Below are 26605 nucleotides of genomic sequence, written 5' to 3'. Positions count from 1 at the left end.
TTAGTGATATACAACAGTTGAGTGAGCAGGTTTTAGTTCAGAGGGAAATACCAATGGAAAACATGGGAGAAAACACGGAAGGAAGCTATTAGAGGTAGACCAGTTGAAATAGAAGGGTCAGTTGGTAGAGGAAGTTCGGCTGATCTTTGATATTTAAATTAAATTTGGACAATACAATTATAACATAGCGCAGATGGCTATATGAAAATGCATGCAATATATATAAATATGTATATCTATCTTCTGTCTGTACTCCTATAAATTCGTTTTTCTTTTGGGTGTATTGATATTCATATTAAAAAACCCTTTTCTACTTATTTAAAAAGAAAATACAATTTTCTTATATATGGGTTATACAATTGCATCCATCTGCAAAAGATCTAGCTAATTTGCATATTCTTTTAAACATTCATTTTAATTAATTCCCTATTAGTTTTTTCGGTTTTCTTATGGAATGATCATCTATAGTTAACTATTACGTGTAATTATATTCATGCAGATATTCTACATGATTTATACTTGCGTAATATTTGGGGGAAAAGTTTACAGCAAACAGAAAATTGTTTCCATATATATTTATGTATACATGTATATTTTAGTTGCACAAATTTTGCCTACCAAACTCCTCCTAGAGTTTTTGGTCTACAGACATGAAACTTCATATATAAGGTATTTGAATCTATGCAAAACTTTATATTTGGGTTTTAGCCTGGAAAAATCGGTGCAAAAGTGTGAAAATTAAAAAAAAATGAAATTTGCCAGGTGAAGGTCGAACGCCGCCATTACGAATGCATAACGTAGTTGATATTGGTTCATGTTTTAATTTTTAGCCTTGCAGTAAACATGTTTTCATAGCCCAGTCATTTACAGCAGAGGCAAAATAAATCGTGAGCTGAACGTTTTGGTTTCGATTCTCGGTGGTTGCGCATGAGTCTTTTTTTTATACTTTCTTTAATCATTACTATATATCGCATCCAATCTATCTATCTATCTATCTATATCTATAAAAGTGAAAATGTCTGTCTGTCTTTTCTCTATGGTAGTTAAGGAAGACAGAAAGGCATTACTTTACATATTCACACTTTTTAATATATACATATGCACATAACCTTATGAACAGTACATAGGCCCCGAGCAAAGCCGGGCGGAACTGCTAGTATATATATATATATATATATATATATATATATATATATATATATATATATAAGGTGCCTTCAATAAGTTTCCAGACTTTTTTGTACAGACATTTAAAATTGTCGTCGACTCTTGAAAAGTCGGTATGCTATTGCTATACATCTTATGAGATGACCGACCAATTTTTATGATTTCAGGTTCAAATAAACAGCTTGAACAGGAATTGGAATACACTCTACCGAAGCCAGATTGTCACAGCTGGTGAATTTCAAAAATGCAATCTGGACGTGAGGTCACTTTAGAAGAATGATATGCAATAAAATGCTGTTTTAAACTCGGAAAAAAATGCCACAGAAACGTGCGAAATGCTTCAGACTGCTTTTGGACCATCTTGCATGGATGGAGCATTAGTTGATGAGTGGCATAAGAGACTAAAGGAGAGCAGGGATTTTGTGAGGAATGATGAGAGGCATGGGAGGAGTAAGGAAGTCAGAACACTACCGTTGATTGACCAAATAAAGAATTTCGTGATTAAGGAAGGTCGTGTGTCTATAGAGACAATAAGTGCACAGTTTGATGTCAGTGTGGGAACTGTGCACACAATTATTCACAGGGAACTGAAGATCTGGAAGATTTGCGCAAAATTTTCCCAGGGATGTTCAGAGAAGATCAGAAAGAAAGACATTGTCATGGCAACAAGATGGGCGTCAAGGCAGTTCCTCACCCCCCCCCTTATAGTCAAGACCTTGCTTTCTGTGACTTTTGATTTTTCCCTAAGATCAAGGAAAACCTTAGAGATTGTCGTTATGAAACAATTGAGGAGATGAAAGAGGCTGTGACGAAGGCCATTGAGAGAACTTCGATGGAGTCTTCCAGAAGTATATATATATTAGCAGGGAGGAGGGGGGGTACTGGCTTTGCCTGGGCATAAAATATGCTTAATATGATGTTTTAATCGACTAACCTTAATTTAAACCTTTGCCACTTCCGGTTTGACGATGAGCACAACAACAAAGACGTCACTTTATTTTTTCACATTCTTTTCCTTCTTTGCAGTACGGATTTGAGTCTGCCTGCCTGCCTACTACCACTTTTCTTTGGTCAACACACACCTCCAAACATCCAGGCAACGCCGGGCACCCAAGCGAGTTTTATGTTAAGGGAGATAATTTGATGTATAACACCAGGAGTGTTAAGAGTCGTGATTTAAAAAAAAAATGTTTTAGGTGCGATCAGCTAGAATCAAAACAGAAACTATAACATTCAAAGCTGGTGACGTTACCACTGTACCAACATGACACGCATATAAACCAATTAAAAATAAACTAAGATGAATGTACAAAATGCATAACGATTTTTTCAATTTTGACCCATTTTTGACCCCTTAAAAACAATTTTAACCGGCTAAAGACCCATAAAAGAACGGCCCATAAAAAATCTAACCATTTAAGGCCCCTAGCGCTGCTATGCGACTTTTAGTTTTGGATGGATGGAAAGAGTTTGAAAATATGGAGACAGACAGACAGATACAGATATATATATATATATATAAAATAAAAATATAACATGGAAATTACATAATTGTCGATGCAATAATTTATTTCAACCTTATGGTATTTTCAAGCATCTAAATTAGACAATTACATTTTTGATACTTGTCTAGTTTAGATGCTTGATATATATATATATATATATATATATATATATATATATATATATATATATATATATATATATATATATATATATATATATATAACATATATATTATATATATATATATATATATATATATATATAAGTGGTGGCGGGTGTACATTTAAATAGACATTCCGACGAGTTATTTACAGGCGTCGCCTTCATGGTCGAGTGGGAGAACTGCCGATTGTCAACACGACGGTTCTAGGTTCAATCCTTAGCTAGGGAGTGATGCTAGTCTAGCGGCACTGATGAGTTGTGATACAACGAAACAGGACTGTATGTCGATGACTACAAATATATATAAATATATATATATATATATATATATACTAGTGTCTGTAGGTATTAAAAAGTAATAAAAAAATTATTATTGCAATAATTATGTCAGCCCTTTTAAGAAACTCGGATCCTATTGTTGTATTTATTTGCTTCCCCACTGAGCAAATTAGGCACAAGGCCGTTTTTTAATGGGGAGGGGGAAGGGAAAAGGGGACCAGCTCCCGGGAGGTGGGAAATGAGAGCTGGATAGTGATTTGCACACTGGTATGTAGGGTTACCCCTACATGGACCAGAAGATTGCCGCAAGGGCAATGGTCTTTGATTGCAGCATCTGCCGGAACAGATACTACACTTTGAGATATTAAATCCTTTATTCATGTTAAAAATACATTGAAAATCAACAATGAACAAAAAAACTTAGGCACATGGCCATGGCCAACTCAAGAGGGGGGATTGTGGGGGGTCATTGGTCATCCTTGTCACTCCAGAACTAAACAAAATCAAAAGTTTCTCCCAGCTAGTATCTTCTTTCACCATAATAGCACATTAACCCTTTCATATTGGGGGACTTCCTACTTAACTCCCAATTTTTAAAACATTTTTTATTGACGTGTAAAAACAAAAAAGATAATAAAAATGGTACAATAATACTACACTTTGATCTTGGCCCGAAGGCCGCAAAGGTCCCCTCATGGGAGGGGAGTGTTATCCTATTGTTGAGCACTTTAAAATTGAAATAGAAAGTCGGTCACTTAAGCTCGCACGCGTAGATCATGATGTTATAATCATTGGATCACTATAGCCGGATGTTACGACATTTAAAAAAAATAAATGTTAAAATTTCAACGATATTTCACGCGGTTGAGACGTTTGTTCCTTGCTAATGGAGTCAGAGATGGCTTCGTGTCCGGGTTCGAATCTCCCGACCGGTAGTAATCGTGTCACCTTGCACTAATAATCCCCGAAAGGATGAAACATTAATGTCTGTAGGTATTTAAAATTAAAAAAATAAATAAAATATTATTGTAATAATTAGTTGTCAGCCGCTTTAAGGAATTCGGCTCTTATTGTTGAGCATTAAATTAAAAAATTATTATTGTAATATATATATATATATATATATATATATATATATATATATATATATATATAAATTCAACTTTGTCTCTAATATATATATATTAATATATATATATTTTAATATATATATTAATATATATATAGATTTATATATATATATATATATATATATATATATGTATATATATATATATATATATATATATATATATATATATATAATATAAAGCTGAACGTCTGTGTGTGTGTCTGGTCACGAATAGGCTCCTATATGGTTGACTATTATAGAAAACTGATCACATATAATGATAGAAGATGTATCTAGACACATGAATGGCTATGTTTGATCTGGCGTAATGATGATTCATTAAAATTGTGGGGTCTGCGTATGCGCCTATTCCACAAAGTATGGAAATAAAAAATTAAAAAATTAAAAAAAAACGTTTACAAGTGTTTTTGATATAGATGTGCATAATAATAACTTGATAAGTATGTTTTAACTTAAATAGGGATGGTAGAATAAAATTGTGAGGTCTGTAATCGCGCCTGGCCTCCATAGAATGGAAATAGGCACAAACTTTAATAAAGACTTTTCATATCTATCTGCGTAAGTATACTTTGATAATTATGTTTCAGTTTGAAGAAATATGGTATAATAAAATTATGAGATATTCGTTCGCACCTGACCTCCATAGAATGGAAATATGTCACAAAGTTTAACAAGGTTTTTTTAATATAGCTCGACAGAATATTGTGATAAGTGTTTCAGTATATTAAATTATGGGATTTATCTATTTTATTTTTACTTTCATCATGTTTTGCTTTGGTTTTGATATCCTCAAATTCGAAGCTATCTCTTTACAACCCTTCCTTTTCATAACCTATCATACTTTCATAAATCAGAGTCCATTTTCTGTAGGCTGTTTTTGAACCCAGTCAACAACGGGTACTTTTGCTAGTATATATATATATATATATATATATATATATATATATATATATATATATATATATATATGGTCGTTTAGGCAATCAGGTTTCGATCCGGGCTTGAGGTAATTGCTTGTCTAGCCACACTGATGAGCTGTAAAACAGTGAAACAGTACTGTATGTGGATGACTATAGTGCTTTCTATCTTAGGTTGAGCATTTGGGAAGTGATATAAAAATTGCCATTAGCGTATGAAGCGATGCTCTTTGTGCAAACAAATTGAGCTTAGGTATTTGGATAATGTCAAAACATTGTTAATTCACTACCCACATAGCAGCAACTGTATAGCGCAATGGTTAGAAGCTCCGACTGTCGTTTGCGCGATCAGGTTTCAATCCTGGCTTGAGGTAGTTGCTTGTCTAACCATACTGATGAGCTGTGAAACAGCGAAACATATTGTATGTGGATGACTATATATATATATATATATTTATATATATATATATATACGTGTTCATGTGTGTTTGTACAAGAATCTCTAGTATGTTGTCTCGTATATTATCGGTGAGAAAATATGGATGCGATTGCAAGAAACAATCGGATGTAAATATGAGATCAGACGTCGAACATTACCAATCCCGTAGATGAAAGACTGAAAATATTTGAAAACCAAATTTTAAAAAAAAAGTAAAGAAGAAACAACAAAAAAGAATCCCATGCCATAATAGTATTTATAGAAAAGACTGAGACTAGCAACATCACGTCTATGAGAGAAAGAGGTTGCAGTGAAGAAGAAAGGGTGGCGCCGATCAAATTGCAGACACGTTTCTGCAGTTTACCAAGAATATTCAAATCGAATACAGATTCACAAAGCCAAATATTCTTGATAAAAATTTAATAAGAAAGGTCGCTGGAAAAATGGTGGGATCCTTCTACCGCTCCAGTAGATATCTCACTCCTGATGCAGTTCTCTACCTATATAAAAGCCAGGTTCGGCCAACGATGGAGTACTGTTGCCACATCTTGGCAGGAGCTACTAGAAGCAGCTTATCCTGCCTGCTGTTAAATAGACTTCGTAGCTTAGTGGGGGATGCCCTTTTCTCTTCCCTGCAACCTCTTTCTCACAGAAGCGACGTTGCGAGCCTGTCTCTGCTTTATCGTTATTTTCATGGCAAGTGCTCAGCTGAGCTTCAATCAAAGGTCCCCCGTCGCCAAACTTTTATGAAAAACACTTGTCTGCCCAAAACAACTACCAACAATTTCCCCCACTCTTTATCTATGCCTAAACCTAAACGTAGATTCCATGAACAAAACTTCTTTCTTAGAACTGCACGCCTGTGGAATTCTCTTCCGTTGTCCTGCTTTCTAGCAGACTACAATCTGATTGTCTTCAAGTCCAACGTAAACAAGTTCTTGATGAACCTAAGTAATCCAATTTACTAAATTTCAACTACTTATGTTTACTATGCTATAACTGCAATGACTAATGTATACCCATTAACCCTTATCCTCGAGTGGTCTACTGGCCTTGATAAGTGGTGACTACTATGTAAAAAAAAAAAAATGTTCCAAGTTTTCAATCCATTTTTTTTTGTTGTTTATTGTAGGATAAATCTGATTTCACGTCTTTGACGACACGCCTGAAGATTCTACAACAGCAGTTGCTGCTGGAAACGAAAGAATGGCAAAAAATGAGTCGATTCTACCAAAATCTTCAGAACAAAGAAACATGGACCAAGAGTATGGATATCCTTTTTTTGTTCTTTCTTTTATAACTCTGCCGCAATCGACCCCCTCCCCTCCTTCCCTCCCTAAGGGTTGGAAAGAAACAGTGAAAAAAATATAACAAAAAAAAAAAAAAAGGAGGAAATAAGTTTATCAGGTGAACAACCAGTGCAGGCAATTTGTATTACTTGGATTCATCGGACTGCTGATTTTCACAACGTTTCGGTTGATGTAACCTCCGACCTTCTTCAAGTGTATCTTTCCAAACCCGGGAATTTGGACGAAATTTCGAGTGAAACCCTTTATTTACTTCATTGGGTATTTTTTTATTTTTGTTTTTTATTATTCAATTTTCACCCCAAACAAAGCACAGTGCCGTTTTGAAGTATCGGGGACATAAGTTGCAGGGGTATTATGAAGAGAGATGAGTAGCAAGATGTCTGTTCACATTACACTTGAACTTCTGCATGTCAGTACAGTTGGGATTGGTTAGAGTACTTGGAAAAATCAGTTGTAAAAAGTGATATTCTCCTGAAGGCCCAATCCTCAGTGTGGGCGACCATAAAAAATTGCAAATTACTTAGGACCTCTATCCAGTCATGGCTGACGGAACAAGAGCATGCTAACCCTGTGAAGTAAATAAAGGGTTCTGCTCGAAATTTCGTCCAAGTTCATGAGTTCGACAGAAACATTCCCGAGTTCGACAAGATACACCTGAAGAAGATCGGAGGTTACATCAACCGAAAAATTGTGAAAAATGACACTCAAGATGAGAACAGTAGTTCAATGAATCCAAATAATACGAATAACCAATCCTCATCTCAAAAAAGCAGAAACGTTATAGAGCAGGCAATCAATCGATTTAATTGAAAAATGAGCGATTTCATGGAATTCGATGGCAATAAAAATATGGGAGTGTGAAATATTCGTTGATTATCATTCAATCCCGGGTAACGTCGGGTCTCCCTGCCAGTTGAATCAATAATATGTTAAGTTGCTTCAGTTTGAGTCTATCTGTTACATCTCTGTAAACCTAAATTTCTTTTATATACACACGAAACAATGATTCAAGCAAACTACTTTAACCGCTTTAAAATTTCCTGATCTTCCAGGCAACAAATCCCGAATAACGAGGGTCTTTAATGACTTGAAAGAATGCGAAGAAACATTGAACTGCCTACGATTGTGCAGACAACATTTAGAAGTAAGTTTTCAAAATTTGGATCTTTTTTGGATTTTTTTTTCTATAAAGAGTTCCTATTTCCTGTTTTGTTTTGTTTTCATAAATTTTATTATTATTATTATTATTATTATTATTATGAAATCACTGACCGCTGAGCCAAATAGATTATTTCATATATAACTAGCAGGCGGTGGGGGGGGGGCGGAGGCTTTGCCCGGCCGTAAAATATGCTTAAATATTATATTTTAATTTGTCCCAAGTTTGTATATATTATTATAGAATCGTGATTTCAAAAATAAAAAAAAATCATTTGGGTGCCATCAGCTAGAATCGAAACCGAAAGCAAAACTGTAGCATTCAAAGCTGGTGACGTTACCACTGTACCAACGTGACAGGCATATGAACTGAATTAAAATAAACTAAGACGAATGTACGACATGTATAATAATTTTTTCAATCTTGACCCTTTTTAGCGCCTTAAAAACAATTTTAACCAGCTAAAGACCAATGAAAGAACAGTCCATAAAAAAATCCAATCATTTGATGCCCCTAGCGCCGCTTTTCGACTTTTAGTTTCAGAAGAGATAGAGTTTGAAAATATGCAGACAGACAGACTGACGGACGGACAGACATAGTTTTATGAATTAGATTATTGCAAAACTCATTTATATAAGTTCATACACATCATCGAACAAATAGAATTTTAAGCAAAGATGTTCATTTCTTGACAGCACGTGTTTCGTAACAAGTAAAAATATTTTTTAAAAATATTATTGGATGTCTATTCTCTTTTAAAGACGATATCTTCTTCAAGAACGGTCATAAAATGTGTTTTCAATCGATATTTATTCAATAAAGGATCAGTTTTCCTACCTAGCAAAAAGGGGGAGTTTTCAGGGTACAAGTTTTCTGTGTACGGAAAACTCGTCCCTGGAAAACTCGTACATGGTGCCCGGAAAACTCGTCCCTGGAAAACTCGTACACAGAAAACTTGTACCCTGAAAACTCCCCCTTTTTCCGGGCACCATATGTATATATATATATATATATATATATATGGTATATATATATATATATATATATATATATATATATGGTGCCCGGAAAACTCGTCCCTGGAAAACTATATATATATAGTATGAAAATATATCTATGGCGATTAAGCTACACAGAGGCGTCCATGTTTCATCCATGCTAAATCAGGTTAAGTTTAGTTTCTTGCTTTGCATTTGATGTTTCAAAATCATTCACATTTTTCTTCATCTTTTTCTCAGCTTCACATTGTCAGCAAATGCAGCCTTCCCCACGACCTTGTGCATTCACTTGCAACCTGTGATGGCACCGAGCCGCTAGAACTGATTCCGCAGAAGGACAACCCTTACTTACACTACCACATGCTCAGTACCACCGATGACAACACAAGCGTAGCCGACACCTACGTTCTCAATGCTGGCTTGCCCAGGGCGCTCTTCGCCAATATTTACACCCAGTAAGTTACAGAATGGTCGAACTGATGAAAGTTTTGACAAATTAAAATCTGAATCAAGATAATCCTTCAGAACAGAATCCATATTTATTATTTAATTGTAATTCATTATTGGCCTTCATCAGGTGGTAACCGCAACGGGATAGGAACTCCGAATCTCTGAACTGTAGAAAAGTGCCCAGTTGAGAGTGAAGGAATTAATGTTTTTGGTCATTTTTTTTATATTTGTCGTCCGAAGGGTTGAGCTTCAAAACGATACCAATCTTGTGAAAATCCATTGCCTCTGTCGAAACTTTTAGGCAGACATACAAACATACATTTAAACAGACAGGTGAGATTTATATTATAGAAGATGTAGAAATCATGCAGTATATAAAAGTCCATTTTCATTAATTTATTTATTGCGGACTATTATCCTCATCTTTCTTAGTTGTTGTTTCACGACGTTTCGGCCAACTATTTCTCTGGCATTCGTCAAAACGTGGTGAGATGACAACTATGGAAGGCAGTAATTACAGTGGATTCAGTCAGGAGATTCGGAGTTCCTATCCCATCATGGTTACCACCTGACGAAGGCCAGAGGAAGAGTTGGACGAAACGTCATGAAACAACTAAGAAAAAAAAAAGATGAGGATAATAGTTCGCAATAAAATAAAAATTAATAAAGAATCTGTATTATATTTCTCTTTGTCTGTTTGTCTGTCAGTCTGTTTCACTTTTTCTCGAAAATTACTGGTGTTGCGTATCCAGGTCTATATATATATATATATATATTCTTACATGTGCATGTATTATACATTTCATGGGTGTGTAACATATATGCATATAATGAAAGTCCTATCGTCTCCTTCTGTTCCCTTTGTCTTTCATCTCATCTCATTGCCCTGGAACCAAAATGCAGGCCCCCAAAACACAACGTGTTTCCTATTTGTGGAGACAGTGTTTATTCATGGAGTTTTCACACTCTCTGGAAAAGTTTTCCACCCGCAACCCATTTCTGATTACTTTCTTTTTCTTTCCCTTCTTCATATTTCCTAGATGACCAGTCCTCTTCGAATCTTGCTAACTACCTTTTAACTACTTTGACGAACTGCCCCGTCTAAACTCTCAACTGAACTCTCAAAGCACACGTGTGTCCCTCTTTTTTATATTGGGGGTGGGGTGTGTGTGGGTGATCTCCGACCGGATGCACCTGCAAACCAATGCATCCACAGTACGTCATACTGATGTTGTTGGGTTAGATGAGTCTTAACCTTTATAACCCCCATCGCACTCAACGCCATCCTGCAATAATCGCACTATTTATGTCATGGACTCGATAGCACTGGGCCGATCTGTCCGAAATTTTGTATAGACCTTTGTTATGATAACGTGTAGCAAACTAAATATTATCATATCTATTCAATGCACAAACAACCGAGATGAATAAAAATCTGAAGTAGAAAGAAAAATTTTATTTTTTATTTTGTGACTATCAAATTCACTTGGAGTTAAGAAACATGTTGAAACATTGATCAAATCACAAAGACTTCTTACAATATTTATATATATATATATATATATATATATATATATATATATATATACTAGCAGTTCAGCCCGGCTTTGCTCGGGCCCTATGTACTGTTCATAACTTTATGTGCATATGTATATATATATTAAAAAGTTGGCTTCCAGAACTCCCAAGTATTTATAGTCATCTTGTTCCCCTAGAGCCTTCATCTCCGTTTGGTTGGGGAGTTTCATGCCTTCTGTTGTCTCCAGTTTTCCCTTTCTTATAACTAGTAGTGTGCATTTTTCCATACCAAACTTCATTTAAATATCCTGGCTGAAGATCCTGGTAGTGTTTATTAGTGTCTCTAGTTCCTTTTCGGTCCTTGCAAAAAGTTTCAGGTCGTCGATTTACATTAGGTGGTTCATTTTTTCCTCTGTATTAGAAAACTTGTATCCAGCTTGGCATTTTCTCAGTATATTGTTCAGGGGCATCATGGCTAGGATGAACAGCAATTGTGATGGTGAATCTCCTTGGAAGATGCTTCTTTGTATGTTTATTTCTGTCATGTGTTGTCCATCAGCTGTCAATTTCAGTCTCCATGTTCTCATTGCATTTTCTATCACGTTGATGATCCTGCTTGGTATTTTATACATTTTTAGGCATTCTATTATCCATGCTTGGGGGATCCTGTCGTACACCTTGTATATAGCAGATCATGTATTCCTCTCTTTCCTTTCCCTTCCTCGGGAAGAAATCCACGATTATTCAGGGAGTGGTAGATTTGTTCCTTCAGTTGTGTTGTTAGTATTTTTCACATAGTGGGTAAGCACGTGATAGGTCTATAGTTGCTGGGGGGGGGACGGTTCCTTTCTCTGTGTCTTTCTGTATCAGTGTGGTCTTTTGTCATCCAATCTGGCACGCTTGTTTCCTGTATACATCTTCTCATGTTTTGGGCTAGTCTTTCGTGTAGTGTTGTGAATTTTTTGAACCAGCATGCATGTATCCCGTCGTGTCCTGGTACTCTCCAGTTTCTCATTTTTCCTATGGTTTTCTTTGGGGTTTGTTGCTGATTTCAGTCACTATTCCTTCTTCGATTTGTTGTAACTCTTCTTTCATGTCTTTCAGCCATTCAATATTTCTATTGTGTCCATTCATTATTCTCTGGCTTTTTTTTCTATTTACTTACCATCTTAGCGCCGGCCTGCATAGATTAAATTGTTTAGCTCAGTGATTGTGTCTGTTGTGGTGTGTTGGAGGAGCTTGTTAACCTTCTCTGTTTCTGTTTTTAATTTCTTCTGCTCTTGGTTTGATGGTAATGATAGGAGGAGCTTCTTCCTCTTCTTCTTCTTCTTTTTTTTTTACATGGGCATCACTAATTATCAAGGCCTTGAGGACACTCGAGGATAAGTGTTAAAGAGTGTACAGTAGAAATTGGACAATATAGTAATCGTTAGTAATGGAAATTTGATGAATTTGTTAACTTATATGGAACGGCTCATCAAAAACTTGTTTACGTTAGACTTGAAGACAACCATATTGTAATCAGCTGGAAAGCAGGAAAACGCTTTTTTTCTGTTATGAACAGTACATAGTTATGAACGTTATGAACAAAGTTATGAACAGTACATAGGGCCCGAGCAAAGCCGGGCTGAACTGCTAGTATATATATATATATATATATATATATATATATATATATATATATATATATATGAGCAAACAGTTAATAAAATATGTTAAAAAACACTTTGAAATGAGTTAAAAACATATTTAATCTGAAAAGGAATGAGTTAAAAATTATGCTTACATAATGATTGATGTCAATAATCATTTTATCTATTCTTCGTCGTTTACCCACTATCATACGGCATAATCACGTTTGACACAGGTCACCAGAGTTAAGCAACGATGAACCTAGCCAATACCAGATGGCTGACCATTTGGGAAAACTAGGCGCTATATGTGCTCTCCGCTTGCCTCGGCATTGTTTCCAGTCGTTCTGGACTTCTCCTTGCCACTGGACTCAAACAGTGCCAATTCAAGAGAGATATGGTTGAGGATTTGCACAATCTTTTCCTCACAATTACATACGCACTGCCCCTACAGGGGTTATCCTTTGTCTTTCGAGACTGAATGCTTGACTGAAATACATTTTTGCACTTCAGAATTTCATTTGTTTACCATGAATGAACATGACACCTGCTTAAATAAAATATATTTTAGAGTATTTAGTACCCGGCCAATGTCGGATCCACCTGCTAGTTAATCATATTTTTTTTTCCCCCTACTTTCACGTTTGCAGATCCGCCTTGGTTGAGGGAATTCTTCATCAGTTTTTTTACTGCTTCCGTTATTTTGCGTCACCGCAGCAACTGTTTTCCTTCCTGACCACCACATATGTAGCTTCTAAAAGGTAAACCAGAATTTCTTCTTTTTTTTACTGCTTTTTCACCACAAACAAAAAGTCAGAAAGCAAGATAACCGACATGCGTCTGAAAATGAAGAGAGAATCTAAGTGAATGTTACTTCCAGACTCTGCCCACATATTGATTATCATAACACTAAGTAAGAAAATCAAGTAAGTAGAGATTATGTTTACTAGTGTGTATTTCAGCAAAGGTTACACAGAATACATGTCAGAATAACCTGGGAGCAGCTGCAGGTGGTATGATTGAGGCGGGAGGAAAGAGCAAAGATTAGCTGTCTAAACAAAACATGCTAGAAATGCAAGTGTCGAAATATAGAACGTGATGATGTCACGCCTTTGAGAAGAGAAACTAAAGGATATTTTAATCTGAGGCGAGATGCATCCAACAATGTAGAGAGAATCTAAGCAAATGTCACCTCAATGTCTGCCTGTCTGCGTCTCTCAATCCTCAAGTAGTAGAACAAATAAGAAAGAATTTATTTTAGCCTAGATAGTCTTCACCTTCGCCACGTCAGCAAGGTCTATCTCTAATAAAATCTTTGAAATTCCAACAAGTCTCCATTGTGGTTCCATGCATAAGTAAATGTGTCTTAAGTTACACAGAAGACTACAGCCACACACTTATGGAGAATGACTTTTGTTTGTTTATTGTTTTCTTGTTGCACATATTTTCCACTTGTTTGTTGCGTTTGAAAGAAATGTTTTCTGTTGATAATAATAAATCATAAAGCAAAGTATATTCATTGTATTTAATAATGTCTGCTTATATATATATATATATATATATATATATATATATATACTTGTTTATTGTTATATAAACATGTTTACATCCCGCTGCTACAAACAGCCACTTGTTTCAATCAAACAACAGATATCATCAGGCAGCGACTTGACTATTCAAATGTTCAATGAATAATCTTAAGATAATAAGATTATTCATTGAACATTTGAATAGTCAAGTCGCTGCCTGATGATATCTGTTGTTTGATTGAAACAAGTGGCTGTTTGTAGCAGCGGGATGTAAACATGTTTATATAACAATAAACAAGTATTATCAGCTCTTTTTATTGAGCACTATCTAACAACCTCGTTGAATTCACTAGTCCATTACTTTTGAATAAAAAAACTCCGAGTATATAGTCATCCACATACAGAACTGTTTCGCTGTATCACAGCTCATCAGTGCAGCTAGACAGGCAACTACCTCAAGCCAGGATCGAAACGCGACCGTCCGAAAGACATTTGTCGCTTCTAACTATTACGCTATTCGGCAGCTGCTTTGCGAGTAGTGAATTGAATTAACAATGTTTTGACATTGTCCAAACGCCTAAGCTCCATTTGTTTACACAAAGAGCATCGCTTAATATGTTAATGGTAGTTTGTATATCATTTCCTATTATGCTCAATCCAAGATAGGGAGCACTATAGTCATCCGCATAGTACTGTTTCGCTCATCAGTGTGGCTAGACAAGCAACTATCTAAAGCCAGTATCGAAACTCAACCGTCCAGATGATAGTCGGCGATATATATATAGCTGAACGTCTCTGTGTGTGTCTGGTCACGAATAGGCGCCTATATGGTTGACTATTATAGAAAACTGATCACATATAATGATAGAAGATGTATCAAAACACAGGAATGGGTATGTTTGATCTGGCATAATGATGATTCATTAAAATTGTGGGGTCTGCATACGTGCCTGGTCCACAAAGTATGGAAATAAAAAAATTAAAAAATTAAAAAAAAAAACGTTTACAAGTGTTTTCGATATAGGTGTATATAATAATACTTTGATAAGTATGTTTTAACTTAAATAGGGATAGTAAAATAAAATTGTGGGGTCTGCGTTCATGCCTGGCCTCCATAGAATGGAAATAGGCACAAACTTTAATAAAGACTTTTCATATCTATCTGCGTAATTATACTTTGATAACTGTGTTTCAGTTTGTAAGAAATATGGTATAATAAAATTATGGGGTGTTCGTTCGCGTCTTACTTCCATAGAATGGAAATATGTCACAAAGTTTAACAAGGTTTTTTAATATAGATCCACAGAATATTGTGATAAGTGTTTCAGTGTGAACAGGTATGGTATAATAAATTATGGGGTTTATCTATTTTGTTTTTACTTTCATCATATTTTGGTGTTATGGCGAAGAAACGAGAATTTACGTGTTAGTCCGGTGGTTTCAAGTGTGTAGTGCTCCAGTTTCGAGCGGGGTTTAAAGTAAAAGATGGTCACCAAATCAATTAAATTAGCAATGATTTTATGATTGTGTTCGACACTTCAAAGTTTTCAAAAATTTCTCAATTAAATATATATATATATATATATATATATATATATATATATATATATTGAGTAAAATGATTGATAATTTATAATTAAAAATCGGTTTCAAAAGGAACAACGAGCACTGTTTTCTTTTAATTGTATTAATCTGTTCTTTAGACTGTTGTTCTAATCAACCGTCCAAAAGACATTCTTTATCTGAGAGTACGTCTTTCAAGTTCCTTGGCCTAACGTTCACAGGAAACATGAGTTGGAACAATTACATCGAGGGCATTGCCAGGGCCGCTGCAAGGAAGGTGGGCTCTCTCTACCGTGCTAGAAAACTACTAACACCCGAAAGTATCCTATACATCTATAAGGCAACCATTCGCCCATGTATGGAGTATTGCTGTTATATTTGGGCTGGTGCATCGGCTACTGCTTCCCCAACTGTACTGACGTGCAGAAGTTCAAGTGCAACGTGAACCGACATCTTGCTGCCCAAATCCCTACATAGTATCCCAGTAGTTGTTGCCCCTGATAGTAGTCCCCTACACCAAAGTGGCAATGTGCCTTGTTTGGGGTGAAAATGTAATTAAAAAAAAATAAATAAAAAAAAAAATTGCTTCTAACCGTTACGCTATTCGGCTGCTGCTTTTTTTTTTAAATTTTTACCACTTATCAAGGCCCAGAGACCACTCGAGGATAAGGGTTAAGAGTGTACAGTAGTCAATTGGACAATATAGATATCATTAATAATGGAAATTCGGTTAATTTGTTAACTTAAGTGGAACGGCTCATCAAGAACTTGTTTACGTTGGACTTGAAGACAATCAGATTGTAGTCAGCTGGAAAACAGGAGAACGGAAGACAGTTTCACAGACGTGCAGTTCTAAGAAAGAAACTTTGTTCATGGAATCTATGTTTAGGTATAGGCACAGATAAAGAGTGGGGTAGATTTTCGATAGTGTTTTCAGCTAGACGAGTGTTTCTTGTGAAAGTTTGGAGAGCGGGGGGGGGGGGCATAGATTGAAGCTCAGTCCAGCACTTGCCATGTTTACACAAAGAGCATCGCTTAATACGCTAATGGCAGTTTGTATATCACTTCTCAATATGTTCAACCCAAGATAGGGAGAATTATTGTCATCCACATACAATACTGTTTCGCTATATCACAGCTAATCAGTGTGGCTAGACAAGCAACTACCTCAAGCCAGGATCGAAACTCGACCGTTCGAACGATAGTCAGCGATATGTGTGTATACATATATATATATATATATATATATATATAATTTGAGGTTGTTATTGTTTACTGCTCATGTAAAAACAAATAAAAGTATATATATATATATATATATATATATATATATATATATACTTGTGAACTAAATATATTAGTGTTGGGACGATTAAGCCGAATCGGAATTGGGAATCGGAAAAATTAGAACCTTTTGGAACATTGAAAAATTTGTGCCTATTTTCCGTTTTTTTTTTTTTTTTTTTTTTTTTTTTTTTTGATTTTGTTTGCAACAAAGTTTTCCACTGCTGGTATTAATAATAAAATAATAAACATTTATGTATTTTAAACTACGAGTAAAGTTAAAATCCGTAAACTAACCCCCTACAAGTGTGTTTTTACGGTTGAGAAGATGTATGCACAAAATTGACATGTTTTTACGGTAATCAGGAAAAATAACAATTTTATAGTTAATTTTCTTCTTTTTTTTTTTTTACAAAGGAGTCACCATTTATCAAGCCCCAGAAGCGACTCGAGGATACGTGTCGGCCCATGTATGCCAAGACGTTACGAAATTAGATCGAGCCACATAGATTTGTGTAGTTGATTGATTATTAGTATAACAAACATCAGCTGCGTTTAAAAACAGAAGTTTTCATTTAACCTATGAGTTATTTCCCTTTAAACTACGAGATTTTATTTCGCTGTTTGAATTTCGTAGATGAAAATGGTTACGTTTAATGCTTCCAAAAATAAAAAAACATGACCAACTTTCAGGAAAATTTTAACAACTTACGATATTTGGTGAATCTTAAATAGTATAGGGCTAAACTCACTGCCCAGCAATATGTTTTTTTACCGGGCAATGCCGGGTATTTTTTTAATTTTTTTATTTTTACAAAGGAGTCACCACTTATCAAGGTCTGGAAGCCACTCGAGGATAAAGGGTTAATGAGTGTACAGCAGTCAATGGGAAAATGTCGTAGTCATTGGTTAGTAGTGGGAATTTGGTTAATTAGATTATATAAGGGGATGGCTCATAAAGAACTTGTTCACATTAGACTTGAAGACAACCATATTGTAGTCAGTTGGAAAGCAGAAAAATGGAAGAGAGTACCACAGGCGTGCAGTTCTAACTGTACTTGGCTCTTATACAGATATAAAATTGCATCAGTGATAAAATATTCCAGCCCTTTTTCCAGCAGTCTTGGCAATGGATTTGATGTCCGTGTTCCATCTCAGATCAGGAATAAAGGTCAGACCCAGAAGCTTGTTTAAACATGGAGCCTTCCCAAGACGAGAGCCATTCATTTCAATTGATGCCAAACAAGGATCAGAGCATTGATTAAAGATTTAGAGATTTATAAACAATCAGAATCGGTAATTGTATCAGAATCATGAAAAAATATTGGAATAGTCCCATTACTAATATATATATATATATATATATGATAATGATGATGATTACAACGTCTTATCAGACGAGTGCCACTCCCTCGGACACTTAAAGTCCATGAGCCCAAATGCCTGAGGGAATATCTATACAAAGATGATGTTACAGAGTCTTAGCTTTGTATGACAGCTAAATCTCTCTCTCGGTTCAAAATATTGAGATCCAGCAACAAGCAAGAGCAAGATACCCAGCAACAAATTAAACTGCAGACCAGCTTAATGCGGATACTGGTCTCCTGCTTTATGGTTTTTTAAATCAGAGATTTGCTTTTCCTAGAAAGGTTTCCTTCACCACAGCTTACAGGAGCCCTCTCCACCCCAACACATATATACATACACACAAATATACACGGTGCTAGTTAGCTGTTGACCCCGAAAAAGGGTTCATTCGCCCTTTGAAAGGTCTTATTTTTAATCCTTCATGGAGACTAGCCACCCTCCTCACCAAACAAGTCTGGTAGGGGAAACAGTTTAGTCGTCAGTGACCCGACCATGATATATATATATATATATATATATATATATATATATATATATATATATCATGGTCGGGTCACTATATATATATATATATATATATATATAAGTGAAAGTGTCTGTCTGTCTGTGTATCTGTGTGTCTGTGTGTATACATTTCCCTACGCAATAACTCTGTCAATTTTTAGTCTACAGACTCGAAATTTGATATACAGGGTACTTGGGAAAATCGATGTGATCGGTTTTCGGCCAGAAATTTGGCAACTAAGGGGTCAAAGTTCAACGATTTGACCTTTGAGAACTCTACAAAACTCCTCCGACAATTTTCGGTCTAAACACATGAAATTTTAGATATAGGTTCCTTGGACATGGATTTAACTTAATAACTTAATTTGAGCCCAAAACAATAAATTTAAAGGGGTCATAATAAGGGTCAAATTTTAAAAAAATTGACCGCTTTTTTTTTTTTTTTTTTTTTTGCTCAACATGCACCTCCAAATACCCGGGCAACGCCGGGCACCAATGCCAATATATATTGTAAAAAGTTTTTGACTTCTAATGGGGGTAAATATTTATTTGCTGCCCACCTCAGCAAAATGTGGCACAAGGCCTGGAAAGTGGGAACCCCGCAGGCTCCCCTAAAGGAGGGGCACTCCTGCAATTTTAAAAATTGCCTGAGTAACCCCGTCGGCATTCCCCGGTCGGGGCGCCTCAGGCAGCAAGCAATAAACTTGCCCCACCGGAAAGCCCGGTGGCAAGGCCTGGGAGGGTGGACCTCCTAGGTATTACCCAGGCGGTGTACCTCAGTCCAACAGGTGCTGGGCCGGTTCCCGGCCCCTCACCTGTTGGGCTGAGTGTCAAGTGACGAATCCTTGACTTGTACTACCCTGTCTCCATGCAGCCGAAGCCGCTAGGAGACACATCCCATCACAATGGACTTCTAATGGGGGTAGATATTTATTTGCTGCCCACATCAGCAAAATGTGGCACAAGGCCGGAAAGTGGGGACCCCGCAGGCTCCCCTAAAGAAGGGGCACTCCTGCAATTTTAAAAATTGCCTGAGTAACCCCGTCGGCATTCCCCGGTCGGGGCGCCTCAGGCAGCAAGCAATAAACTTGCCCCACCGGAAAGCCCGGTGGCAAGGCCTGGGAGGGTGGACCTCCTAGGTATTACCCAGGCGGTGTACCTCAGTCCAACAGGTGCTGGGCCGGTTCCCGGCCCCTCACCTGTTGGGCTGAGTGTCAAGTGACGAATCCTTGACTGGTACTACCCTGTCTCCCTGCAGCCGGGGCCGCTAGGAGACACATCCCATCAAAATGGACTTTTGATGGGGGTAGATATTTATTTGCTGCCCACCTCAGCAAAATGTGGCACAAGGCCGGAAAGTGGGAACCCCGCAGGCTCCCCTAAAGGAGGGGCACTCCTGCAATTTTAAAAATTGCCTGAGTAACCCCGTCGGCATTCCCCGGTCGGGGCGCCTCAGGCAGCAAGCAATAAACTTGCCCCACCGGAAAGCCCGGTGGCAAGGCCTGGGAGGGTGGACCTCCTAGGTATTACCCAGGCGGTGTACCTCAGTCCAACAGATGCTGGGCCGGTTCCCGGCCCCTCACCTGTTGGGCTGAGTGTCAAGTGACGAATCCTTGACTGGTACTACCCTGTCTCCCTGCAGCCGGGGCCGCTAGGAGACATCCCATCAAAATGGACTTTTGATGGGGGTAGATATTTATTTGCTGCCCACCTCAGCAAAATGTGGCACAAGGCCGGAAAGTGGGAACCCCGCAGGCTCCCCTAAAGGAGGGGCACTCCTGCAATTTTAAAAATTGCCTGAGTAACCCCGTCGGCATTCCCCGGTCGGGGCGCCTCAGGCAGCAAGCAATAAACTTGCCCCACCGGAAAGCCCGGTGGCAAGGCCTGGGAGGGTGGACCTCCTAGGTATTACCCAGGCGGTGTACCTCAGTCCAACAGGTGCTGGGCCGGTTCCCGGCCCCTCACCTGTTGGGCTGAGTGTCAAGTGACGAATCCTTGACCTGTACTACCCTGTCTCCCTGCAGCCGGGGCCGCTAGGAGACATCCCATCAAAATGGACTTTTGATGGGGGTATGAGACGAATGGATTCGCCAATCATTTTTATAACCAACGGCTGTGCTAAACAACCAATGAAAACGTCGTAAAATTATTATAAAAATTGTCGAATTTTGGATTCAATCAGTTCGCCATTTGCTACGTCACGGACCGCATTTAATTCTTCGCCGCCATCTTGGTTACTGATCTGAACTACGCCGCCATCTTGATTACTGATCTGAACTACGCCGCCATATTTGTTCAACATAATATCTCAGAACTTAAGAGTTTAACTACACGACGGACCGCATTTGATTCTTGGTCGCCATCTTGGTTACTGATTTGAACTATGCCGCCATCTTTGTTCAACACAATGTCTCAAAACTTAACATATGTATATATATATATATATATATATATATAATATAATATAAAGTATAAAATAAAAATTATAACACGGAAATTACATAATTGTCGATGCAATAATTTATTTCAACCTTATGGTATTTTCAAGCATCTAAATCAGACAATTACATTTTTGATACTGAAAAAGAAAAGAAAAATCGTGCTTCGACCCTCAAAAAACCAAAGGTGGTGGTAGTAGCAATCCACTTAATACATTTATAGAGAGGGTGGTAGGGATTTAAAAAAATAAAAATTAAAAATTAAAAATAACAAATAAAAAAATTAGATTAGACACTTATAAGCGGCAGCTCGATGTAACCATAGATACACACACACACACACACACACACACACACACACTCACACACACACACACGCAACACATACACATACACACACACACGCCTCTAAGATGTACGTTCTGACATGTAAATGCCTTGACACGCGTTTACTAACCTAGGAAGGGGGGGGGCGAAAGTATACGGATATATAGTGAAAGAAATAGAACAGCGCGTAATGGAAAAAAGAAGAAAAAAAAAGAGGAAGAAAAGAAGAGGATACAGTGATTGAGTCATGGAAAGTAGGTCTATTAAAAGATAAATAAATTAATAAAAAATATAACTAAAAAAATAAATAAATAAATAAAAATAAGAAAATAAAAATAAAAAGAATATTATATATAAAGTTTTAAAACTATCTGCATGTTATTATGTAAAAATTAATATTATCTTATAATTCATTTAAATATTTTATATGTAATATAATACTATGAATTTAAAAATTGAGTCTATATATTTAATATTTTATATATTTTCATGTAAATAATTTTATTGGTGATTATAGCGGTCGTTGTAATTAATATTTCAATTCTTAATTGATTAAAAAGTGGGAAAATGTAATATTGATCGCCCCCAATTCGATAGGACGTATCTAGTTTCGGTTAATATATACTTTTATTCCCTCCGTACAACAAAATTATTCTCATGCACGCATAAAGAAATAAGTAAAATAATTAAATTTTTGTGTTGATTTGTATCAAATCTAATAATATCTAGTTTTAGTATTTGGTCTTTTTGACTTAACTCAGCTTAATAACTAATGTATTATCTGCAGAGAAAAATTATTATCTTAAGGCTATCTCATTTATTTATAAGTAATTTGGACAAGCCAGGTACTTCGGGGAAAATATATATATATATATATATATATATATATATATATATATATATATATATATATATATACATATATATATATATATATATATATATATATATATATATATATATATATATATATATATATATATATATATATATATATATATATATGCCTAGCTTAGATTTCGGACAACAAATCGTAAAGTAGTTATTATCGAGTATATACCGGACAACACTATAATTGCCGGTGGGGTGGGGTAGGATTGTTTATCGTAATTAATCTAGTGGTGTTAGATTCGGTGTCTTTACCATTATAGAATTCTCTGTTCGTCGGATCTAGAGTTATTGGTTATTTTAAATTTGTTGTCCGGTATATACTCGATAATAACTACTTTACGATTTGTTGTCCGAAATCTAAGCTAGGCATATATATATATATATATATATATATATATATATATATATATATATATATATATATATATATATATATATATATATATATATATATATGTATATATATATATATATATATATATATATATATATATATATATATATATATATATATATTTTCCCCGAAGTACCTGGCTTGTCCAAATTACTTATAAATAAATGAGATAACCTTAAGATAATAATTTTTCTCTGCAGATAATACATTAGTTATTAAGCTGAGTTAAGTCAAAAAGACCAAATACTAAAACTAGATATTATTAGATTTGATACAAATCAACACAAAAATTTAATTATTTTACTTATTTCTTTATGCGTGCATGAGAATAATTTTGTTGTACGGAGGGAATAAAAGTATATATTAACCGAAACTAGATACGTCCTATCGAATTGGGGGCGATCAATATTACATTTTCCCACTTCTTAATCAATTAAGAATTGAAATATTAATTACAACGACCGCTATAATCACCAATAAAATTATTTACATGAAAATATATAAAATATTAAATATATAGACTCAATTTTTAAATTCATAGTATTATATTACATATAAAATATTTAAATGAATTATAAGATAATATTAATTTTTACATAATAACATACAGATAGTTTTAAAACTTTATATATAATATTCTTTTTATTTTTATTTTCTTATTTTTATTTATTTATTTATTTTTTTAGTTATATTTTTTATTAATTTATTTATCTTTTAATAGACCTACTTTCCATGACTCAATCACTGTATCCTCTTCTTTTCTTCCTCTTTTTTTTCTTCTTTTTTCCATTACGCGCTGTTCTATTTCTTTCACTATATATCCGTATACTTTCGCCCCCCCCCTTCCTAGGTTAGTAAACGCGTGTCAAGGCATTTACATGTCAGAACGTACATCTTAGAGGCGTGTGTGTGTGTATGTGTATGTGTTGCGTGTGTGTGTGTGAGTGTGTGTGTGTGTGTGTGTGTGTATCTATGGTTACATCGAGCTGCCGCTTATAAGTGTCTAATCTAATTTTTTTATTTGTTATTTTTAATTTTTAATTTTTATTTTTTTAAATCCCTACCACCCTCTCTATAAATGTATTAAGTGGATTGCTACTACCACCACCTTTGGTTTTTTGAGGGTCGAAGCACGATTTTTCTTTTCTTTTTCAGTATCAAAAATGTAATTGTCTGATTTAGATGCTTGAAAATACCATAAGGTTGAAATAAATTATTGCATCGACAATTATGTAATTTCCGTGTTATAATTTTTATCTTATTGCTCTGTTTACCACATTGAGCTCTCATACCCGGATTTCCTCTGGATTTATTCCATTATAACACTATATATATATATATATATATATATATATATATGTAAAAAGAGTTTGTATTGTCTATTGTTTTCTTGATCAATCACTCGTAACACATGGGCACAAATATAGCATTTAAAATCTTCTTTTTTTTTTCTTACTCACCTTCATTCCAAACAAGACATATTGCCACTTAGACGTGATGGGCTACTAATTGGAACCATGCCTAAGAAAGATTAAGATGTTGGATTACTTTGCATTGGAACTTCTGCATATCAGTACAATTAAGGAAGCAGGCAGCAGGAAGGGAATTCCGAGGTCTAGCTTTTCTAAGGAAGAAACTATTAGAGTAGAAAGCTTTCTTGCATTTAGGGACCTCAATAGCGAAGGGGTGTGATTTTGCTGCTGGGATATGTACATGAAGGGGGGGGGCACAAGTGCAATGAACACATTCCATTAAAATATTTGTAAAACAGGCACAACACTGTGGTGATGGGACAGGAGTTGGAGCTTAGTTGACAAAGTGGGACCGATTAGATTGAAGACTTTTCGGGACTTTATCTAAATGTTGGTTTACGTTATATTTAAACTTCTGCATATCAGTACAGTGAGAGAAGCCGGTAGCAGGAAGGGAATTCCAAAGTCTAGCTATTTGAGGGAAGAAACTATTAGAGTAGAAAACTTTCTGACATTTAGGGACCTCAACAGTGAAGGGGTGTGATTTTGTTGCTAAGCAGGTTTGTCAGGGATATGTACATCGAAGGGGCACAAGTGCAATGAGTTCATCAGATCACATTCCATTAAAATACTTGTAAATCAGGTACAGGGGTGCAACATTGTGGAGATGGGGCAGGGGTTGGAGCCTAGTTGACAATGTGGGACTTATTAGATTGGACATCCTTTTTTGGACACTATCCAAGAGGAAGAGGCTAGTGGTAGATGCAATAGCCCAGATGTTTCAACAACAATACTCCTTGCATGGGCGAATGGTGGCCTTATAGAGGTACAGAATACTCTCAGGTGTGAACAGTTTTCTAGTACGATAGAGGAAGCCCACCTTCCTTGCAGCAGCCTTCGCAATGTCCTCAATCTATTTATTCCAGTTCATATTTCCTGTGAATGTTAAGCCGAGGAGTTTGCAGGAAGAATTCTCAGGTAGGGAGTTATTTGTCATCGTTATTGGTCGTTGGATAGGCTTCTCGTAATTGGTAAAAAGAAAACAGCTTAGTCTTAGTAGCATCAAATGTCACCATCCATTTACGTCCTCATTCAACTACGTTTTTATTTGTTTGCTGAAAGAATTATTTTCTTTTGCTATGTCTTTCAGGTGTTCACAGACGGAACAAGCAAGAATAGTCGAAGAACGCAGTCTTATGCTTCTCACATGGTGGCTCAAAGACTATTATAGCATCGACTTTCAGGGCAACGGAAAACTCTGCAAAATGGCTCAAGAATTCATTCAAGAGGTGAGTAAATTTCTGTTGGCTCTCTTTACTACAGGGTGAAACGATAAAATTGTTGCTCTAGAAAAGACGACATGATTCCATTTCTGGTCGATGGAAACCAGTTTTCTTTTTATTTATTTTGTAGACCATCTACTAGTTGGCCAGTTGTGTACAAATACCGAGAACGATAGGAATCTTCTATCATGTTCAAAAGTGACACAATGCCGCTGTAAAACTCATGCCCTCTACCGATCCAACTTATGACAACAGGACCATTGTCTGCACCTTCAAAATGTAATGCTGGATTGCCACGAATGTGTCAAAAGTAGTGAAAACAATTTCCGCCATGGTTATAGTCTTTTTTGGTATGGTTTGAAGTGAGGGCCATATCATACCACCTCACATCTTCAAAGTGTACCTTGATGTGCTGAAGAGTATGGTGACGCCTTGGTGCAACCAGATGGCCGCTGGCAGATCCTGCGGGTGGCAGAAGTATTCGGTGCTGGCCCACAAGCTCAAAGAATCCCAGGCTTGGCTTTAGGAGTGCTATGACTTTGTACCCTTCTCTTGTTGGCCCCCCCCTCACCCAAACTGAACTCGCTGGACTACTTCGTTTGGTCATACATCGAGAACATCACCAACATGACCTCCCACAACACCAAAGCCAGCCTGATCGCCGTCGTCTGCCGAGTATTCGTTGAGCTCCTGCCGGCGCTTGTGGAAAAGGCATGCTCCCAGTTCCAGATCTGTATCAAGGCAGTGATTGAGGATGAAGGCGGCTACATTGAATAGATATCAGCTCTACTACATAATCAAGTTACCTGGATTGATTTTTTTCAATAAAAGTTTTAAAATAAAGCTGTAGTGTCGTTTTTTGTTAGGGTGACAAATTCATCGTT

The 26605-nt window shown here is 36.2% G+C and overlaps 1 protein-coding gene across 1 annotated transcript in view; it reads left to right on the top strand.

The window, feature by feature from the left end:
* LOC145266956 (uncharacterized) overlaps positions 1-26605 on the top strand; it is a 133215-nt gene that overhangs the window by 78452 nt on the left and 28158 nt on the right. Inside the window, exons 13-17 of the mRNA XM_080122779.1 lie at positions 6735-6867; positions 7965-8056; positions 9310-9524; positions 13319-13429; positions 25589-25727. Of these exons, the coding sequence (XP_079978905.1) occupies positions 6735-6867; positions 7965-8056; positions 9310-9524; positions 13319-13429; positions 25589-25727 (690 nt within the window). The remainder of the gene's footprint in view (positions 1-6734; positions 6868-7964; positions 8057-9309; positions 9525-13318; positions 13430-25588; positions 25728-26605) is intronic.

Source organism: Euprymna scolopes, chromosome 42 (genome assembly GCF_053919585.1).
Source record: "Euprymna scolopes isolate OS-2025 chromosome 42, ASM5391958v1, whole genome shotgun sequence".
NCBI lineage: Eukaryota > Metazoa > Mollusca > Cephalopoda > Sepiida > Sepiolidae > Euprymna > Euprymna scolopes.
This window is presented reverse-complemented; position numbering and strand designations above follow the sequence as displayed.